This window comes from Pleurodeles waltl, chromosome 1_2 (genome assembly GCF_031143425.1).
Source record: "Pleurodeles waltl isolate 20211129_DDA chromosome 1_2, aPleWal1.hap1.20221129, whole genome shotgun sequence".
In the NCBI taxonomy this organism is placed as follows: Eukaryota; Metazoa; Chordata; class Amphibia; order Caudata; family Salamandridae; genus Pleurodeles; species Pleurodeles waltl.
The window spans coordinates 1,198,355,638-1,198,375,688 of record NC_090437.1 but is presented as its reverse complement, the minus strand read 5'-3'; the positions used below and the strand labels follow the sequence as shown (position 1 = coordinate 1,198,375,688).

The window sequence follows — 20,051 nt, the reverse complement described above, 5'->3', positions numbered from 1 at the left end:
TTCTATCCTTTAAAGTGAGGGGGAGACACAGAAGAAATCAGCTGCCATCCTTTACATCTCTAAAGGAGGTTTAAAGTCTATTTATGTCTGCTGTTGTGGAGGATTTTCCTTCTCTAAGGCAATAGGAAACATATTGCCAAGCTCAAAGGTTTCTGCCAAAGTCACAAAGTCTTCTCTGCCAAAGTGGCTGAATCCACCATCATTACAGCGAATTGACAGAAAAAGTCTTGCAGAACGTTCATCAGTTTGTATCACTGCTAGCAGAATTTAGGCTGGCAAATGTGGGTGGTGGGAATGTACCCCCAAAGTTTGGGTACATATCGGTATCTATGGGATTAGTCTCCAAAATATGATTGCGGTGAGTTCCAGAATGTCATAGGCAATTTACTTACCTTTTCTTCACAGGGGACCACACTTTTCATGGTGAAATTTGACTGAGGTAAGGCCACCAAACTCTGTGCCAGATAATTTACTCTGGATTGTGTGGTTAATATCCCCCACCATTTTCACTGAAGTTAGCCTAGTATCTCAATCAGGATTTTGAGGCCTTCACACCACAGCAAGAACTCCAAAGCCAAGCAGCCCACTTGCCCATCTAGAAGTGCCCTGTAGTTAATGGATACAGTAGGGTTCACATGGCCTGCCTCCTGGCCAGCCACCCACCACTCAATATACTACAAGTGCTCCCCGCCATAATTGTATTGTTCATAGCTAAGGGAGAACAGTTACATGGGCACCAAATGTCTGAACCTGATGTGACCGGAAAGGGCCAGAACTTCCTGCATCTGTCACCTGATACAGCGCCAACTCAACAACACTTCTGCCATGTGCATCCTCCCCACCTCTGCATGACACATCACAACCATCTCACACCACAACCCATGCACCGGCACACTTTGCACCTCCAAACTAAGCAATCTCATAAATATTCTGCTCATCACTACCACCCACTGCACAGCCACCGAAAACACCATCTAGATTAAACTTATCAGTGTAGGCTCTATACTCCAGTGGCTGGTACCCTTTGAAAGTTGCGGCGCAAGTGGCCCAAAAAAATTAATAAAACACCGTCCCTCCAAAACCCCAAAGTAAAGCACCCCTCCCACCTAAAGTCCAAACCATAACAATAAGTAAAAACCAACACTACACTTACATGCATTACACACATACATGCATTATAAACACATGCACCGCACATTTCAAATAAAAAATAGCACTTACCCACAGGCCGTGCAACCTCCGTAGTGCTCTTCTCCTTTGTCGATCCTGGAAGAGCTGCCCTAATCAATCCAGATGCTGCTCTCATGTTGTTAACCAGCATGAGAGAAGCGCCTGGGCACTCATTCAGGCCCTGGAGGCCTGTGCTGTGTGTCCACCCAGCTGTCTTAAGACAGCTGAGTGGAGAGCTTCAAAATGTGCATGTCATTTTGGCCATTGCAAAACAGCCGGCCAAAGTGACATGCGCACTTTGGAGCGTCCTGTCAGCCCTGCTCCTGTTCTGTGCTCCTAATCAGCAGCAGAGGACACACCCAGCATGTCTCTAGGCTGGTGTGCGCTGCGTAGGTAAAAATAAAATGGCAATGAAAGCTTTTCAATGCCATTTTATTTTTGCCTGTGTGGCTCGTAGGGGGTGGGGGAGGATGCTCCCCTACCCTCGAGAAGAAACCGCCGCTGCTGTACTCCAACACTAAGCTGACATACCTGCCTCATTTCCACCAATAACCACAACACCATTTTCACTGCAGAAACCTTGTTCACCCTAGCTTCCATTCACAGTATTGATGTCCTTGCTTCTCGACATTACAGTATCCAGCACACTGATTGATCAAATCTGTCGGGGTGCATTGTTGTAATCCACTGAACATTGCAGCGCACCCTAGCAGCACTTAATTGTCGGCTCTCCTGCATATTGTGTCTTACTCTATCAAAAGTGTTTGGAAGCTCAACAAGACCACTCCAGCACTCATAGACCTACAGTTGCTTTCCCAGCCTACCTACATCATCTTCAAGTCTTGCTACATCGCCTACAAGGCAGTCAACAATGGCATACAACCAAACCTAGCATCTAAAATAAAGACATCAAAAGGACTACGCAAGACCCACAGTACCAGCAGCATGTATTTTCCTGCTACGCAACAAGAATGTAGAATGCTGTGCACTTAAAAGTCTCCAAAGAACCTTCCACCTCACCTTGCTGTTGGAAAAAATGAAAGTGCCATGATGTTAGTTTCCTAAGCTGCATACTGTCACATTTTATCTCTTTACTTGATTCACTTGTCTTTGGTTCTTCACTTTAAGCTTTCAAGCAGGCAAGCCACCTTCGTAGATGAAGGGAAAGGTCCATCATCTTAGCACTATTTTGCTCAACAGCATCCTACATCCTGAATTAATTCAATACAGACACCAAAACGCTGTTGATAATGAACTTCTGTTATTTGTCTAGTTTTTCTAGACATCTAAGATTTCTCTTAACACCATGATAGACTCGGAATGCTAGCAGTTTTCGAAGGAAACACACACACACTTCTTTTCTAAAATGTTTTGGTCAGGGGCGTGGCTAAGATGGCCGTCGAGTAGGAGTGTTTATTCGGAGCTTTGTCGTCGGACCGTGAAGCAGACCGGATCGGAAGCCCAAGAACGCCATCAGGGGGTGCGGTGGCGCCCCCTTTGTCCTCTGGAGGCCCCTGAGTTTGGTTGGAGGCAGCGGGTCCTGCTCTTGGCTGCTGTGACCCCTCTGAGGGGTTTGCAGGCAGCCGTTGGTGTGGGCTGCGGTGGGCCACTGGTGGAGTGGCAAGAAGATGGCAGCTGCGGTGTGACCGGTGCCTGCTCGCCATGCGGGTGTAGTGAGTGCTGTGACCCGGAGTGTGGGCCCCGCTGAGCTGGGGGCCTGGATACCTCTGGGCGGACTTCAAAGCGGTGCGGCGCAGAGACCGGGCTGACTGAAGCAGATGCTGGAGGGGAGCGTGGAGGAAGAACCCCGACTGGGAGGAGGATGAGGGGGTCCGCACCGTGCATGCGCATGTAGCGCCCCGCCGACCCTGTCTACCGGGTAGGCGTGAAACACTGAAGATCTGGGTAGCAGTGCAGGAGGAGTGAGATAGAGATAGAGGACTGACTGACATCTGGCGCCGGCACCACCCAGCGGATTGAGCATACTCCTTTTTCACGGCTGCTCATCAGACATATGCCTGTATAGACCGTATTACCACTCTGTCCACGAGTTCTGCAATTGGAGTGGCCTCAATTTCAGATCATTCCCTGCTCATGCTCTCCCTTGCTCTACCCACGTACACACCAAGTAGACAACACTGGTATCTTAACATAAGACTTTTAGCGTATGAGGATATTTTGGCAGAAATTAAGGAAACTATAAGCCATTTTCTAAATATAAACGATATCCCAATACCCAATATCATGACCCTTTGGGAAACCTTTAAAGCAGTCATTAGAGGGCAATTCATAGCAATAGCAGCGAGACTGAATGCCGCACGCCGTAATAAGCAGCAACAACTATAAGATGACATAAGGGCCCTGGAGGTGGCACACAGGCAGGCTGGGTCCCTAGCCACGAGAAGGCAACTCACCACACTTCGGAAACAGCTACGGACTTTGGATGAGGATAAGGCAGAATACGCCCTACTCCGAACTAAGCAAAAGGTCTATGCTGGGGGAAACAGGGCGGATCGACTGCTGGCCTACAGACTCCGCACACAGGCCACGGAGCGGCAGGTGGCAGATCTAAGGTTGCCCGATAGTACACTGACAAGCCAGGAAGAGCTGATCCGTCATCAGTTTGAGTGGTTCTACTCGGACTTATATTCTACGGAGGAGCTTGACCATAATAGTATGGAGGACTATCTGGACTCACCTTCTCTGCCACGAATCCTGGCTATAGAGTGCCACCTTGGAGAGAGATATTACGCCCACAGAAGTCCTCGCGAGCAAACACTGGCTGCAGCCGGGTAAAGCTCCAGGCGCAGATGGTTTTGGAGCAGAGTTTTATAAATCTTTTGATGGCCAGGCTATACCACACGCTGGGCTCATCCCACTCCTTTCCACCCACGATGCAACTGGGTATAGTGACAGTCATCCCCAAACCGGGGAAAGACCCACAGCTATGCTCCTGCTACCGGCCCATCACATTACTAAACATGGACGCTAAGATTTTCACGGGTATCCTAGCACATAGGCTGAACCCGTACATGCAGGATCTGGTAGACCCGGACCAAACCGGGTTCATCCCTGAATGGAACTGTAACAATAACACTAAGTGACTATGCCACTTGCTGGACAAGGTTCATTGCTCTAAAATTCCTGCTCTCCTTCTCTCAATTGACGCAGAAAAGGCCTTTGACCGAGTACACTGGCAGTATCTCCACGCAATTTTAAGGAAACGCAGACTAGGCCCTAGATTCCGTGAGTGGCTCTGATGCAATTATGATAAACCTAGAGCCATGGTCGCTGTGAATGGGGGACTATCCCAGCAATTTCCTATCCTAAGGGGCACTCGACAAGGATGCCCCCTCTTGCCTCTATTATTTGCCTTATATATGGAGTCCTTTGCTGAGCATATACAGCAGCACCTGGACATTTTTGGCATGACAATGGGCGGTAGATCGCATAAAGTGGCTCTTTACGCAGACGACATGCTCCTTCACCTGACCCAACCTCAGACATCTCTCCCCGGGGTCATGGTGGAACTGACTCTTTGGTAAGGTATCAGGTTTTAAAACCAACCTCGCTAAATTGCCTAGATTGAACCTCACCACTCCTGATGTTGAAAGGACACCCCTAGAGGCTAATCTTCTCGTGGGGTGCAAAAGGGATTACATACTTGGGCCTGCGGATACTTCCCACCATACAGGCAACAGTAGAATATAACTACAATAGGATACTAAACACTACACGCTCAGACTTAGCAAAGTGGAAGGCACACAGGGGGTGATTCCGAGTCTGGCGGGCGGCGGAGGCCGCCCGCCAGACTTCCCCCAACAAAATACTGCTCCGCGGTCGCAAGACCGCTGAGGGTATTTTGGGATTTGCCCTGGGCTGGCGGGCGGCCGCCCGCCAGCCCAGGGCAAATCAACCTTCCCACGAGGACGCCGGCTCAGAATTGAGCCAGCGTAGTGGGAAGGTGCGACGGGTGCAGTTGCACCCGTCGCGTATTTCAGTGTCTGCTTTGCAGACACTGAAATACTACGTGGGGCCCTCTTACGGAGGCCCCTGCAGTGCCCATGCCATTGGCATGGGCACTGCAGGGGCCCCCAGGGGCCCAGGGGCCCGCGGCACCCCCTACCGCCATCCTGAACAGGATGGCGGTAGGGGGTGTCAGAATCCCCATGGCGGCGGAGCGCGCTCCGCCGCCATGGAGGATTCTGTAGGGCAGCGGAAAACCGGCGGGAGACCGCCGGTTTTCCCTTTCTGGCCGCGGCTCAACCGCCGCGGTCAGAATGCCCTTGGGAGCACCGCCAGCCTGTTGGCGGTGCTCCCGTGGTCGTTGACCCTGGCCGGTCAAGATGACACTTCTGCCTAAAATACTCTACTTTATGCAGACCCTGCCGTTGCAACCATCCCCAACCTACTAGACAAAATGCAAGCACTTACCTGGAAATACATTTGGAGCGGTATGAAGTCTAGAATGTCCAAGGCTCAGGCATACCTTCCGCAGACCGAGGGAAGGCTGGGAGTCCCACACCTATTGAGCTACTATTATGGTGTACAGCTGTGCTACATGGTTGAATGGGGCCGACCCCTAACAGAGAAACACTGGTGTTTTATCAACCAGGCAGTGGCAGTGGTCCACATCTGGAAGGTACCATGGCTGCCCAAGAAACACCGACCACCAGGGGTGCATGTCTCGCCTATTTTGAGGGCCACAATGGGAGCATGGGACAAAGTACAGGTTCTGAAAGGGCTATCCATGCTGGTCTCCCTACAGACACTGATCATTGGCAACCCAGACTTCCCCCCAAATTTGGGGACCCTGCCTTTACACCTTGGCAGGAAGTGATCTGCAAGGGGATAGGAACCTCTTTGACCAGGACGGAGTCATGGACTTCCACAGTCTCCAGCGGGGTACGGCCTTCCGACATACGCATACTGGTAATTTATGGCAGTTCATCACTGGGTGACCTCGCCTGCGGTTCGTCCACATTCAAGTCGACCCCTTACGCAATTTGAACAATGGTTATTGACCAGAAACACGGACAAGCGGCTCCTGTCTGACATTTACACTTTGCTGCTTGCGCCGACCGCACTCTCTGCAACACCAGCAAGGCGCAGGTGGGAGAGGGAATACGAGCACACATTCACAGACAGGGAATCCTTCGATGTCCTTCACCGGGAACGTGTCACAGCGCGCGCCACGAACACCAAAGAAATGTTTTTGAAAATAGCCCATTAAATGTACTATACACCTGCAGGGGTGCATGGTGACAGCGGATGCTGGCATCGGTGCGGACAGGAAGGTACACTTACCCACATATTGTGGCACTGCCCAAAGATTGCTTGTTTTTGGCACTCCATCCTCCAAGCGCTAGATGACATATATGACACTACCATGCCGCGGTTCCCAAGCTACATGCTACTCAGCCTTCCCAAGCCTCAGACATATCCACTTCGCACACCCAAGGGTAGGGCTATTACTTTGGCTCTGGGGGCGGCCAGACAACTACTACTCTCACGATCGTGCTCTGAGACCATTCCCACGCACACTGATTGGCTGCATAAGTTATGGGCCCTTATGCGTATGGAAAAATTGACAGCAGCAGCGACTGGCTTACTATCCCCTTTGATAAAACCTGGGGCCCATGTATCCAGTATTTGTCAGACGAATTCAGGGAATTAACATGCCCATCATATCTAAGCATCCTTCGACTGACGAGTCTCGGCCAGAGTCCCCCTTGATCAGGCTGACTGATATGCTCCAAACATGGAATTCTCGCCTGCAACATACCTTTTGAGTATGCCCATTGAGTGATGTAACTATTATACTGTAAGTGACGTGCCCCCTTGGATCCCCCCCTCTACCTTCCCCTCCCTCTATGTCACCTATTCCCCCACCGGCTGGTGGTTGTAGCCGGTAGAAGTTGTACTGTTCTTACCTTAATAAAATCAATAAAAGAGATCTTAAACCTAAAATGTTTTGTTCAAAGGTGTGGTCATCTGTGCATTGAGTATAGGCAACTATCGTAGGAGGTGAAGTGTGGTTTCCTTCTTGGGTTAGTCGTGAGGCACAGAGGCATATTGGGGGCCTGAGGGATGAATGGTGATAGCATGTCTTGATGAGTGGAATTGGCCACCCGCCCAGTGGCTTATACCTGAGGTTTTGAGTACCCATGCAGCACCCTGTAGTGAAGTGGTTTGTCTACTTCCATTAAGACCTGAGAAGTGAAACATGATGTCAGCTACAGCAATAAAATGAGAGGTGGCCTTGTGACACATGAGGAGCCAGTGAAGAATGATCCTTGCCTGATATGACTGTGGCAGTGCAAGCAATTAAAAAGAGGTGATAACCAGAAAATTTGAGGCCATACTGTGGTACCCTTATTAGAATGAGGATGAAGCTAGAGGTGTACAGTTTTGCCCAGCCTTTGACATATTATGAATTCTAGCTTCCAGGAGAATGAACAAGCTGGGGTTGAAATACTCCCTTGCTTTGAGTTTTCTGGGTGATTACCTGGCTAGTTGGTCTGCCTATTCCTCCTGCTTAGGATTGGAAAAGCATTTGGCAAATGTGGTAGGACAACTTGACGAGAGATTTCAATAGATACTATTGATTATATGATTATTGTTCCTCATCTTCTTTCATGTTCTCCTTCATCCTGAGCGCTAGTCTGGACCAGGTGCTGAGACCCATGAGTGCTGAATATCAGTTCCAAATGTGGTAGGGTAGTATAAAAGAATATTTGGGAGTATTTTAGGACCATAAAGGTATTCTTGAGAGTATTTATGGAGTATTTGATGGTGTTGGTGGAAATGTCCAACAATGCTGCTTTATCATTTTCATCTTATTAAAAATTATTCAAAAATTAAATGTTTGGGTCAAATAATAAGTTTTTTAACCATTTTCATTAACATTTCCTTCAAAATCACAATTACATTTGGCGAATCTTTAACATCATACATAAGCATGTTTTTTTAGTCCTATCATAGGGTCTTACAGAAATATATACGCAATCTCAGGAGTACATGGTCCAGTCCTTATAAACCATAATAAAATATGGTGACAAATAACCAGTCATGTGATGTCTCTTACCTATGCAGTTTGATCTACAGTATTGCAATATGTCCCTTTCAATGGGGTCCGCATTAATCGTAACAGGCTACACTATTTACCTTAGACATTGTTGGGAGTCAATGAGGGACATATCTGCAAGGGTGGTGGGGTAGGGTCAAAGAAAAAGTTAATGCAATGAATGTGCTCTGTTAAAGTGGTCGAATGAGCTTGTTACATGTTAGAGGCACATGGGTGCCACAGTTGCTATTGTGTCTTTTTACAGCTCAATGTTAATAAATCTGGAGATGGTCACACAAAGAATCCAAAGACGTCAGGTTTCCATCAGAAAATATGTATGTATGTTTTATTGTTTAAGAGGGCACTTAACATAAGAGAAGATGTTGACGACTGCACACACGTTGCTCCAAGGAGGAGCAGATGCTTCTGTTACAATTTTGCTTGCACAAATGAGATAATCTATGGTGCTGCATTTCCTGTTGTGCAGAACTTTCTGAAAGCCCCAGTCCGGCCAACGATAAAAGTGTACTGTGTTTGTTAACGAACAGTAGTTGCAATAATTCTTATTTGCTGGTTCCTTTGGAGTTGTGCTTGTGGTTAATTTTGTATTGCAGGCCGTCTTTGTTCATGTTAGGTCCGTATTGTTTGTGCTGAACTTGACTCATTTTCATTGGAATCACATTTTTAAATCCAGCAGAGGTGCCTCCTTCAGAGGTCTGTGTTTCCACAATCCCAGTTGGGGAAATTATGTGTTAAAGTGCTGAATATGATTACAATGATTCTAATTGAATATTGTCTTCTTTAAAAGCCAAGGAAGGGATCCAAACACTCAGCACTGCTACTCCTTGATTTAGCCATTCTACCTTTCACTAGTACTAAGACACAGTGCCAATTTGCAAGGGCACAGATGACCCTGTGACCTCGGAAAATACTAACATTTTCAGAGGAACTGACAAAAATAAGGTTTCAATCTACTTTAATGTCAAGATCACCAGCATCTCCTTACAAATCACATCTGCCTTTATCAAGTATACAGCATTCATTTTTATAGGGATCTCACACCAGGCATCATGGTTTACAGAAAAAGTCTGAGTCAGACTTACTGCCCTCTCATTCTTTTACATTCAGAGTTTCAAACCTTGTGGTAAAATTGTTTTATAACTTCATTGAACAGAATCAATAAGTATTAAACATATTGAAAATGCCATTTAGGAGTAAAAGTTAGACAGTCTTTAAACCTCTTAGCATGGCAGCTGAAAATCTCCACTAATGTCAGAAAACATGAATTATCTACAACTACTAAACATTTACACAAGATGGCATATGTGTACCCATCCATGTGTCTACAGTGGCATGCCTCATGAAATAAATTCAGGTAGCCATCATGTATGATGTTCTGTATGAATCAAAGCTAGATTATATATTTTTACATATTGGCACACTTACCACATTTTCATAATGGTGATTCACAGATTTTGAGCATAAATAAGATTGTATTGAGCCCCTACACACTCATTCCTATTTGTATTAAAACAAATATTTAATATGTTTTTATAACAAATTAATGTTATGTTTAAGCTAGACTTCTTCAACCTGTCTTCGTGAATATATCTTAGACTAAAATTTCTGACTCACTAATTACTGAAAATGAAACTGTTATTTGGTTTTGATCTACCCTGAATTTACTATGTTACTTGTGTGATATGTAAAACCTATTTTACACTTTTCTTAAACTGTAAGTTAAACATGTGAAAATAAACTTCCATTCATGTCATTGATGGTTTTCTCTTTAGACTGACGGTACTAAAAAAAAAAAAACAGAGGAAATCTTTTACTTTATTTTTTTATTTGTTTTTCAGTTCAGGAAGTGGCAGAGGAGAGCCGCGAACTTCTCCGTCAAGCTTTAGAAGAAGCAGAGGAAGAACTTCGGAAAAAGTTTGATTTAATTTGCCAAATAAGAGCTCTTGAATCTGTCCCTTTCATTAGACACAAGTTTGTTGATTTGACCCAGGTGAGTACATCTTAAAACAATAAAATGCGGAAAATAATTTTGAAATGAGTGAACACAAATAATTATAGGTTCTCAGTATTCATTTGACGGTATTCAATGATAAGTGCCATAGGGTAATACTAGGCACTTAATCTGTACATTGAAAAAAAATAAAAAATCGGTTAGCCTCCCATTTTGCAGCTCGGAGATAAAACTGCACAGAGAAAAATGGTACTGCCCTGTATGATTTTTCCACTGAATGATTTTTCCTCCTCATTCTGAGTTTATGAAGTCACAATGAGGCATAGTGGTTTCACCTAATGTCCCTCTCCTCTTCTTGGGCTTCAAATTTCAGATTCAGGAACACTTTTCCGGTGAAAAATGCTCAAGTTAATCTGGAGGCATTTGTGAGGGAGAATATGTGAATGACAGAGAAATTTGGGAAAAAGAAATGCCTGATTTGACAAATCATAATGATCATGTTATTGTTTGTATAGTAATTTGCAATTGCAGATTTAAACTTATCTCCAACCAAATAATTTTGAAGATGCCATGTCACGTTTTCACCAAGAGAAATTGCATATTTAAGGATAAGGATTCCAGGATTATTATTAAGGATATAGGATTGTAACTCTGGTCTACAGCAGCATTTTATTATGCCTCCTTCTTAAGGATTGGAATTCCCTTTTGGCGTCAAGTAAGACAAAAAATAAGTGTGACTTTTTGCTGCATTCAAAAATTTCAGTTCCCATCCATCCCTGGCTGGCAAAGGAACATGTTTATTTTATCGTTCTTTCAAGAGTGGCTTTCATGCTGTCTTCCTCTTTTCAGAAGGAGTTCTTGTATAAAGATGTTCCTGGTGTGTCTCATTAGCTTTCTTCTCTGAAGTAGAGGGTCAGGCACTTTTCTTCAAAGGTGTGTCCTGAGAAGTGTTTTACCCCTAGCTAATCTCTATGTGTGCTGAGAGTACTAAATAAGCATTGAAGCCCACTGAGAAGCAAGAGTTTCTCTAGTATTGGATCTTTCATAGATTCACAGCTTGGATCATTCCACGTCGTCGAAGTGGGCGCCCCATGGTACCATAGAAAGCAGTAAAGAAAAATCTACATAGAATTACATTTTCAAAACATTCACTTTAATAGCTTATTAGTATCATTTAAAAGGACCCAAAATCCAGCCAATCATGCAACAGCACCCTTAAGAATGCTCACCAAAGAGGCTTCGGTCCCTAGGATTTTCTACCTCATGTCATGTGATGGGAGTATCCCTGAGCTCTGCTTAGTTTTTCTTTCACTAAATCTTCATCCAGGATGAATATCTTCAGGTCAGGGATATATTTATATTCTCTAGCTTTAGACTGTCAGATGATGTCAGGACAACCTAAGAAGGGATTGTTTAGGCCATTTGGCACCTATGGCCAAAAGAAATTGCACTCAGAGGACCCTCATAAAGAGTGTCTTTACTGTATTCCCCATAGTATACTGTAAAATATTGCTAGATTTGCCATGCTTTCCCCCAGAAAACTCTGAAGGGCAGGGAGGGAAGACATTTATTATGGTTACAAAAACTGAAATCTAAGGAACAACCACTCTCTGAGGAAGATAGTGATGACTCCTGTAAAACTGAAAAATCCTGCAAGAGGGATAGATCCATGAGAAACAGCCTTCAGAAGACCTAAAAAGTCACCATGAACCACCTAGACACCATAAGAAATATGAGGAGCATTTACCAGTTGCAAGAAAAGAGGACATTTCCTCAAAGGTTCCATCTGACCCCACAACTTCATCTGTAAAGAAAATTTTCTCTCAAAGGATCCTCAAAATCTCCTGCATCGACAACGGAATCACTTTCTGTGCCAAAGCACTGTCGACGACATCGTCAACAACATCATCGACTTCTACCTCAGCGGCGTCACCAATGATAATTTCTTCATCTTCAGCAGTACTGATGTCCATTTCCACATATGAACTATCGTCGACGAAGACAACAGCATCCAAGAAGGTGCTTGAAAATTCTTCAGTCTCCACAATGATGCAGAAACCAGCATCAAAACGCCCGTCCACAACGACATCTTTGTGACCACCAACGACAGCCGTGTCGACGAAGACACTATCAACGGCAGCCCCGTCTACGAAGGCATCACCGATAGCAAAGAAAACCTATACAACAATGGAAACATTAATGAAGACATCGCTAATGACACCGTTGACGAGCCTACCGTCGACGAAGACACCTGCATTAATGACAACATTAACACCATCTACAAAGGCACCATTAACACCATTGATGCCTTTATTGATAATGACGCTTTCTGAGACATCACCTAAAGATGTAATTCTTCCTGCTCACACATCAAGTAAAGTTTTGCCATTCTCAACTGTGCATTTACTTGATGTAGATTAAGCAGATGAAGATGGCCCCATTGGGGTGGCTTATAGCCCCTCCGAGCTCCACTTAAAGGTGGTCATTATGCCTTTGGTGGTTTTCCTTGAAGACCACCAAAGCCACGGGCACCAGAAGACCACCAGTGCTGCCGGTCTTCTGCCCACCATATTACGGGTACTGTTGTATTTCCACCACACTTTGGGTGGAAATCCAGCAGTAGTTATGCTAGTGGGTGGAGGCGCTGGGGTGGGTCCCGCTGAATTATGTGCAATAATAAGGCCTGGCGGTGCACTGAAGGTGGGGCGCTGCCGGACTTGGAAGCGCCTATACCCATTCCCTGCCGGACAACCTCCTCCTCAGACCAGGTAAGTTGATCGTCCAACAGGAGAGGGGGGTGGGAGGGTGAGGGGTGTTGTGTGTGCACGTGTGAGTGTGTGTTGTTTGCGTGTGTGTATGCATGGTTGTATGCGTGTCTGTAGAAGTGAGTGCGTGTATGCATGTGGGTGTATGCGAGTATGAGTGTTGTGGTGAATGCGTGTTTGCGTGTGAGTATGCGTGTTTGGATGGGTGTGAGTATGCATGTTTGGATGGGTGTGAGAATGCATGTTTGGATGGGTGTGAGTATGCATGTATGTAAGTGTAGATGAATGAGTGTATGCGTGGCGCATGTGGGTGTCTGTGTGTGTGTGCATGTATGCAGGGAGTGGGGTGGGTGGAGTTGGGTGCTGTGTCTGGAGGGGGGTGGAGGGGTTTAGTGCTTGCTGGGGGGAGGAGTCGTCTACCAGTGACACAGAAGAAATTCCCTGTCACTGGTGGCCTTTCTGCCAGGGTTTTTGTGGCGGTGCTACCACCACAGAAACCCTGGTGGAAAGGCGGCTCCTAATACCGCCGGCAATCTTCTGTGGCGGTATGAGTGGAGATGTGGTGGCTTGACAGAGGCCAACACGCCACACTCATAATGTGTTGGTCTTCACCGCCAGCCTGTTGACGGTGAAGCCTGACCGCCAGGGTCATAATGACCCCCAAAGTGTCAGAAAGATGAAGACAATCAATATTATGATGATTACTATTATACGGGCCAACACCCACAAAATTATGAAACACAGTACTCTGCTTATAGCCAAGAGGAACAACTGGAATACTCAGTCCAAATGCCACTGGAGTAAGCTTCCAATCTCCAACATATGACGATTATAAAAGGTTCCCTGAACCAGCAACATCTGACCCTACACCACAACCACAGACACCTATGTGATCGCTGCATGTACAAACAACGATTCCTCAACTATGATTATTGCGATTGCCGGTGAACTCCTTAACATCACTGACAAACACTTTGGTGGACCTGCCACCAGAGGAACTATCTACTTTGGATGAGGATGCAGAGGAAGGAGAGATAAGGAACTCTGCTCCAGTACTTAACGAGTGGGACAGTTACTTAATATTGACACCTTCTCCTCCTGCTCCGCCACCAGTAGACTTACGACCAGAAGACATTAGTGGTTTCCACAACATTCATGGAGAGGCAGCAAAAAGGTTTTAACCTCCTCTAACCACAAAACATACTGACTGCTCTCTATATACAATTTTAATGAGCCCATGAATAAATCCATCAGGGCTATTCCTATTCTGGATTTAATTTGGCAGGAAGGAATCAAAACTATGAAGAATCCAGCCACAGTATCAGCAGTAATGCCTAGGCTAGACAAAAAATACAAGGCACAGGATGATTCACCAGCATGTCTAGTGGGTCACCCGAAACCGGATTCTGGCATCACGCAAGCGGCCCAACGGTGTTCAAAAAATCCCCAGATAGGGATGGATGCCAACTAGATACCATCGGCAAGCGCTTTTCTAGTATGGCAGCCATCACTGTTCGAGCAGCCAATTTTCTGGCAATCTTAGGAAGGTTTGACAGACAAATGTGGTCTGATATGGCTCAATATATAGACCTCATGCTAGAAGATGCAAGGGTTGAAGCCAAGAAAATTCTCCAAGAGAGAGAACAAGCTTCAGCTGAGATAATTGACTGTGCCATACACATCTCTTCAACGGCAGGGTTCAAGCAATTAGCCGTAGCGGCAGTACTGAGAAGTCAAGGCTTGCTGAAAGCAACATCCTTCAGACCATAGATCCAAAACAAGATTTTGCATTTTGTTTGGCAAACATATTGATGATGCTCTACAGGCTACTGAAGCTGATACACACACGGCCAAGTCTCTACAAACCCGACAGATGAGAAGGCAGCTCTTTCAAGGTGCTAGGGGCGGAGGCTCCTACTCTCATCGTGGAGGATTTCAGTAATACAAACAACACTTTTAGCCCTTCCAAGGTCAATATTGTCCCAATACACCCAACAATACCAGCGTCTGCCCACACTGGCATACAAGCAGCCAACACTAGGGAAACAAACTCCCAGAAGTCGAGACACCACTAGAAAGTAGTGACTGTTCCTCAGTGCCAGTTACACCCCACTCTCAAAGACATCAACTTGGGGGCCATAGATCCCACGCCCTTTGTCAATGGTCTCTCATAACATAAGACAAGTGGTCCTGGACGTTGTAGCTTGGGGACATAAACTCAGATTCATCCTCAAACCACCAGATTTCCCCCCAAAAGGGTAACCACCTCCCCATCTTAAACAACTCCTGATGGAAATATCTATCATGCTGGCAAAGGATGCAATAGAAGACGTCCTGGAGAATCAGAAGGGAATCAGTTTCTATTCCTGTTTCTTCCTCATAAGGAAAAGGTAGGTCAGGAGACTGATGCCATATCTTAGACCTTTCGGAAGCTCAGCAATTACTTGAAAAACAATCCTTCCTTATAGTTGCCCTGCAAAATATCTTAATATCTTACACCTTTTCAACCATGGGTACCACTTGCTGGCTCTAGACCTTCAGAATGCATTTTCTATGTTCCAAATCACCGAAAACATCGAAAGCACTTACGGTTCAGGGTAGCTGGCCCCTACTACCAACTCGGAGTTCTCTCCTTTGGTCTAAAATCCACTCCATGTATATTCACTAAGTGTCTAGCCCCAGTGGAAGGTGTGCAGATATTCCCATATCTGGGCGATTGGTTAATAAACGCTCTAGTGTCTCAGCAAGAGACATCAGATACAACACTATGCCTCACACTCTTCAAAAAACTGGGTCTCACAGAAAACCTTCAGAAATCATCTCTCATTCCAGCGACAAAATTGACTTTCCTAAGTGCAGTCCAAAATACTAACCAAGACAAAGCATTTGCCTCACAGGAACGGCAGAACAGGATTTAACAATTAGCCCAAAAACTCAAAAGAAGGTCTGTTTCAGTTTGACTGTACAAATCACTACTGGGAATGCTGTCCTCTTGAATTTCACTCATCCTGAAATGCAGACTGCACATGCGTCCTTTGCTAGAAGAACTGGGCAAGCAGTGGATACAAGTTCAAGGGTCATTCAATGACAACATCCTGAATACCCCGACCGTGGTAACATCGATGCATTGGTGGACTCAGAGTAGGAACATTGCAAAGGGACTAACATTTCTTCCCCAGGTGGCAGACTTTGTCAAACGACAGATGCATATTTGGCGGGATGGGGCACTCATCTCACGGATCTCTGTGTCAATGGCAAATGGAACATCTCCGAAAAGAAGGTGGATATAAATCTACTGAAACTCAAGGCCATAGTGCTTGCTTTGTTATTGTTCCTACCCAGAATAGCAGGCTCATCTGTACTCATCCACACAGACAATACCACCAGCATGCACAACACCAACAAGCAAGGAGGAACAAGATCATCAGCCTTATCGCAACAAACATAAGCAATTTGGAAGTGGACTCTGCAGAACCAGATAACACTGAGGGCAGAACGTGCTCACGTTAATCAGGACAACTACCAACTGTCACAAGTGGAAACACAATCAACAGATTCTACAAACCATATTCACTTGCTGGGGCAAACCAGATCTAGGTCTGTTTGGGACCAAGAACAATTGAAAATGCCAGTATTACGCAAGCTGGCATCACCAGGAGGGGTTGTGGGGGAATGCATTTTTTATCAGATGGTCAAGGATCTTTGCATATGCTTTTCCCCTGATCCCGTTAATGCCGAGTATTCTCAGAAAGATAAAGAGAGAACCATGCTGGATGATCCGCATTGCTACCAGATGGCCAAGACAGTTTCTGTTCACAGAACTCCTATTTCTTTTGGAACAGGCGCACATTCAGCTGAAGCCCATTCCAACATTACTGTCTATGAGCAACGGCCAGGTACTTCATCCCAGTCCAACTCCATTGCATTTGTCAGCCTGACTCCTGAGTTCCATGAATTCATGAATTTGATCATCCCAACAGACTGCAGGGAAATTCTGCTGCAGGCCAGGAGAGACACCACTAATAAAATGTAAAAGCTCAGGTGGAAACGTTTCTCTATCTGGTGCCAAGAAAAGGGTGTGCATCCGATCTCCTTACCCTAGAACAGACCCTATTGTATCTTCTACATTTGGCAAAACCTGGTCTTGCTCATTCATCAATTAAGGTGCATCTAGCAGTGATCACCCACTTTTGGAGATCAGATAAACTACCTTCCCTTTGCTCAGCGAGTATCATCAAACAGTTCCTCAAGGGTCTTTTCTGAGTTTTCCCTCCTGTAAGGGAACCTCCCTCTACTTGGCATTTCAATTAAGTATTGAGCTAATTAATGAAATCTCTGTTTGAGCCAGTCCACAAAACCAACCTAAAATATCTCACATGGAAGTCAGCACTACTCCTGGCATTAACATCAGCGAAAACAGTTTGTGACATACAAGCATTTGCCATAAAACAGCCATTCATTCGATTCAAATAGGACAATGTCATACTAAGAACCAATCCCAAATTCATACCAAAGATCCCTTTGGATTTCCACTTTAATGAATCCATAGTGTTAAGAACATTTGTTCCAAATCCTCAAACAATGGCTGAGAGATCTCTACATACTTTAGGCATAAAAAGATGTAGCATATTTTACTTACACAGAACGAAGCAGTTTCGCAAAATGGACCAGTTATTTGTGGCCTACGGAATTTTAAGGAAAGAGTTTCCAGAGTCAAAACAAACTATAGCAAATGGATCGCAGCCACCATTTAATTCTGGTACAGACATGAAGGAAAACCCTTAATGCACAGAGTTAAGGCTCATTCCACCAGAGCCATTTCTACTACCACAGCTATCTTTTATGGTATATCGATTCAGCAGATATGTTGTGTAATAACATGGTCCAGCAGACACACATTTACCCAGTATTACTGCCTGGATGCTGCTGACAAAAGTGATACAGCAGTGGGACAAGCAGTATTACGCTGTCTATTCCATTAGGGTGAGCCATTTCTATTTTTCCTACCTTCCGCAATGTAATCATGATGTTTTTATTCACAAATGCTAACTTCCAACTGTTGTGTTTCAAGTGTGTGAATTTATTTTAAAGATCTAATACTGGAAAAGAAAATAAGTTACTTACCTGTAAGTTTAGTTCTCCATTATTGGTATCTTTCATAGATTCACATGTGACCTACCCTCCTCCCCATATACACTCCCCTTATTTATATACAGTATATATCTCACCTGTGCTAGAAAATTTGAGGGACTGGTGCCTCTGTGGTGAGGGTTGTAAAGGGTGCTCTTGCCTGATTGGCTGGACTTTAGCTCTTTTCGTATGATACTAATAAGCTATTACAGTGAATTTCTTTAACATTGACTTCTACACAGATTTGTCTCTACTGCTTTCTATGGCACTGTGGGACTCACACTTTGAAGACGGGAAATTATTTAAGCATGTGAATCTATGGAAGATACCAATACAGGAGAACTATAGTTAAAGGTCAGTAACTTATTTTCTTTCCAATGTTTCAGCTTTGGTCACTGCCACCTCTTTATCACAGGAAAGCACACCGTCCTTCCACAAATACTGGAGTTTAATATTTTAATTTAGAACCTCTCAAGCCATACCCAGTAGCCAGGAGTTTGGCCAGTGGCCTTTTTGCTGATTATCAAGTTGTTCTTGTTGCTGAGATCAGAAGTCATAGATAAGAAGTGTGTAGTAAAAATGTGGCTGAAAACAAGAAGGACCAAGTCCTGAAGCCATTAAGGATGTGCTGTACTGATGTTAGCATCACCTGGCGATTCTGCTATGACTGCAAAACCTCATATAGAGTTGAAGCTGATTCTGAAGGTGAGGTCTGGTGGTAAAATGAATTTCGAGCATAGAGTAAAAGACTCTTTCCTTGACATTTGTTTCAGTACTGCTTGTTTTTGTTTTTGTTATCCCTCTACTTTGCACTCACTGCGAGGGTGCTGCAGGCTCTGCAGTTTAAACAAATCACTATCACAGAAGCAGATAGGTATTACTTTGTTGGAAAGAAGGCTGCATAATTGGTCTTTCTCCACTGGTACATACCAGCAGCTGTCTAGTTCCAGCCATCTTAAAAGCTGATTTGGTCATTTTGAGGAATTGATTTCTGCTGTGTATACTGCCCTGTCCTTATGAATGTTTCTTTTTTTCTCGAGGTCGCTGGACATCGTTTGAACTGTGAAATGTCCCTAGTAGAACTGCGTGAACGTTTGTTTTTATTGAAAGAAGCACAGATAAAAGAGGAGGAGGAAAAAAGGGATCAGATCTTATTGGAAAAACAATCAAAAGAGCAGTTTCTTTTAGACAAATTAGAGCAAATTGCACTCCACAGAGCAGCCCTTGGAAGAGCGGCAGCACTTAAGTAAGTATAAGTCACCTTACTACACACAGGGCTTGATTCATAAAGATTGGTTTATTAGCAAGGTGTGACTTACTCTTGTAGTGCTCCTGGCTTTCTCACGAATTTTAGGAGTACTGAGGAGTAGGTCAAAGCAAAATCTTTGTGAACTGCACCCAAAATGTTTTTAAACTTCCAAACTACAATGTTGTTAACATATTCAAATAAAATATTGTACTATGTTAGTCTGCTTAATTTGTTTCAGAATTGCATTCAACATTTGTTAAAATATAAATGAATTCCCACTTTCAACACTTCTCATTTATTTGTTTATTTGTGTGGTTTTATACATTGGCGTGAACAATGCCCCATCGGGGGTCAGAGCCCCTCACAGTAATATGATGCATGTTGCTGCAGTAGTTTAACATGAGCATATATGCAGTTTACAAGGAGCTCAAATTCTTTACAACAATCATATGAGATATTGCAGCAATGTGGCAGATTTACAGTAATAAATTACAGTTTTGGTAAAACGTAGATGGCGTTTAGATTATGTTTACATCATCAAATCCAGATTATATGAGGAGTTTGTGTTTTCAATGAGCTCTCATTTTCATAGATACATTTAAAAAAATCAATTAGGATCCATTTCAATAATCTTTTAGGATGATTTTAAAGCACCAGTTAGTATCACTAATCAGACCACTTTTTTCAGATCAAAATATT

General features: G+C 44.5%; 1 protein-coding gene across 2 annotated transcripts in view; it reads left to right on the top strand.

The window, feature by feature from the left end:
• The window catches only part of CFAP99 (cilia and flagella associated protein 99), a 199,707-nt gene that overhangs the window by 168,728 nt on the left and 10,928 nt on the right, over positions 1 to 20,051 (top strand). For both annotated transcript variants that reach the window (XM_069203675.1, XM_069203667.1), the window contains exons 13-14: positions 10,096 to 10,247; positions 19,144 to 19,349. In XM_069203675.1, coding sequence (XP_069059776.1) covers positions 10,096 to 10,247; positions 19,144 to 19,349 — 358 coding nt within the window. The remainder of the gene's footprint in view (positions 1 to 10,095; positions 10,248 to 19,143; positions 19,350 to 20,051) is intronic.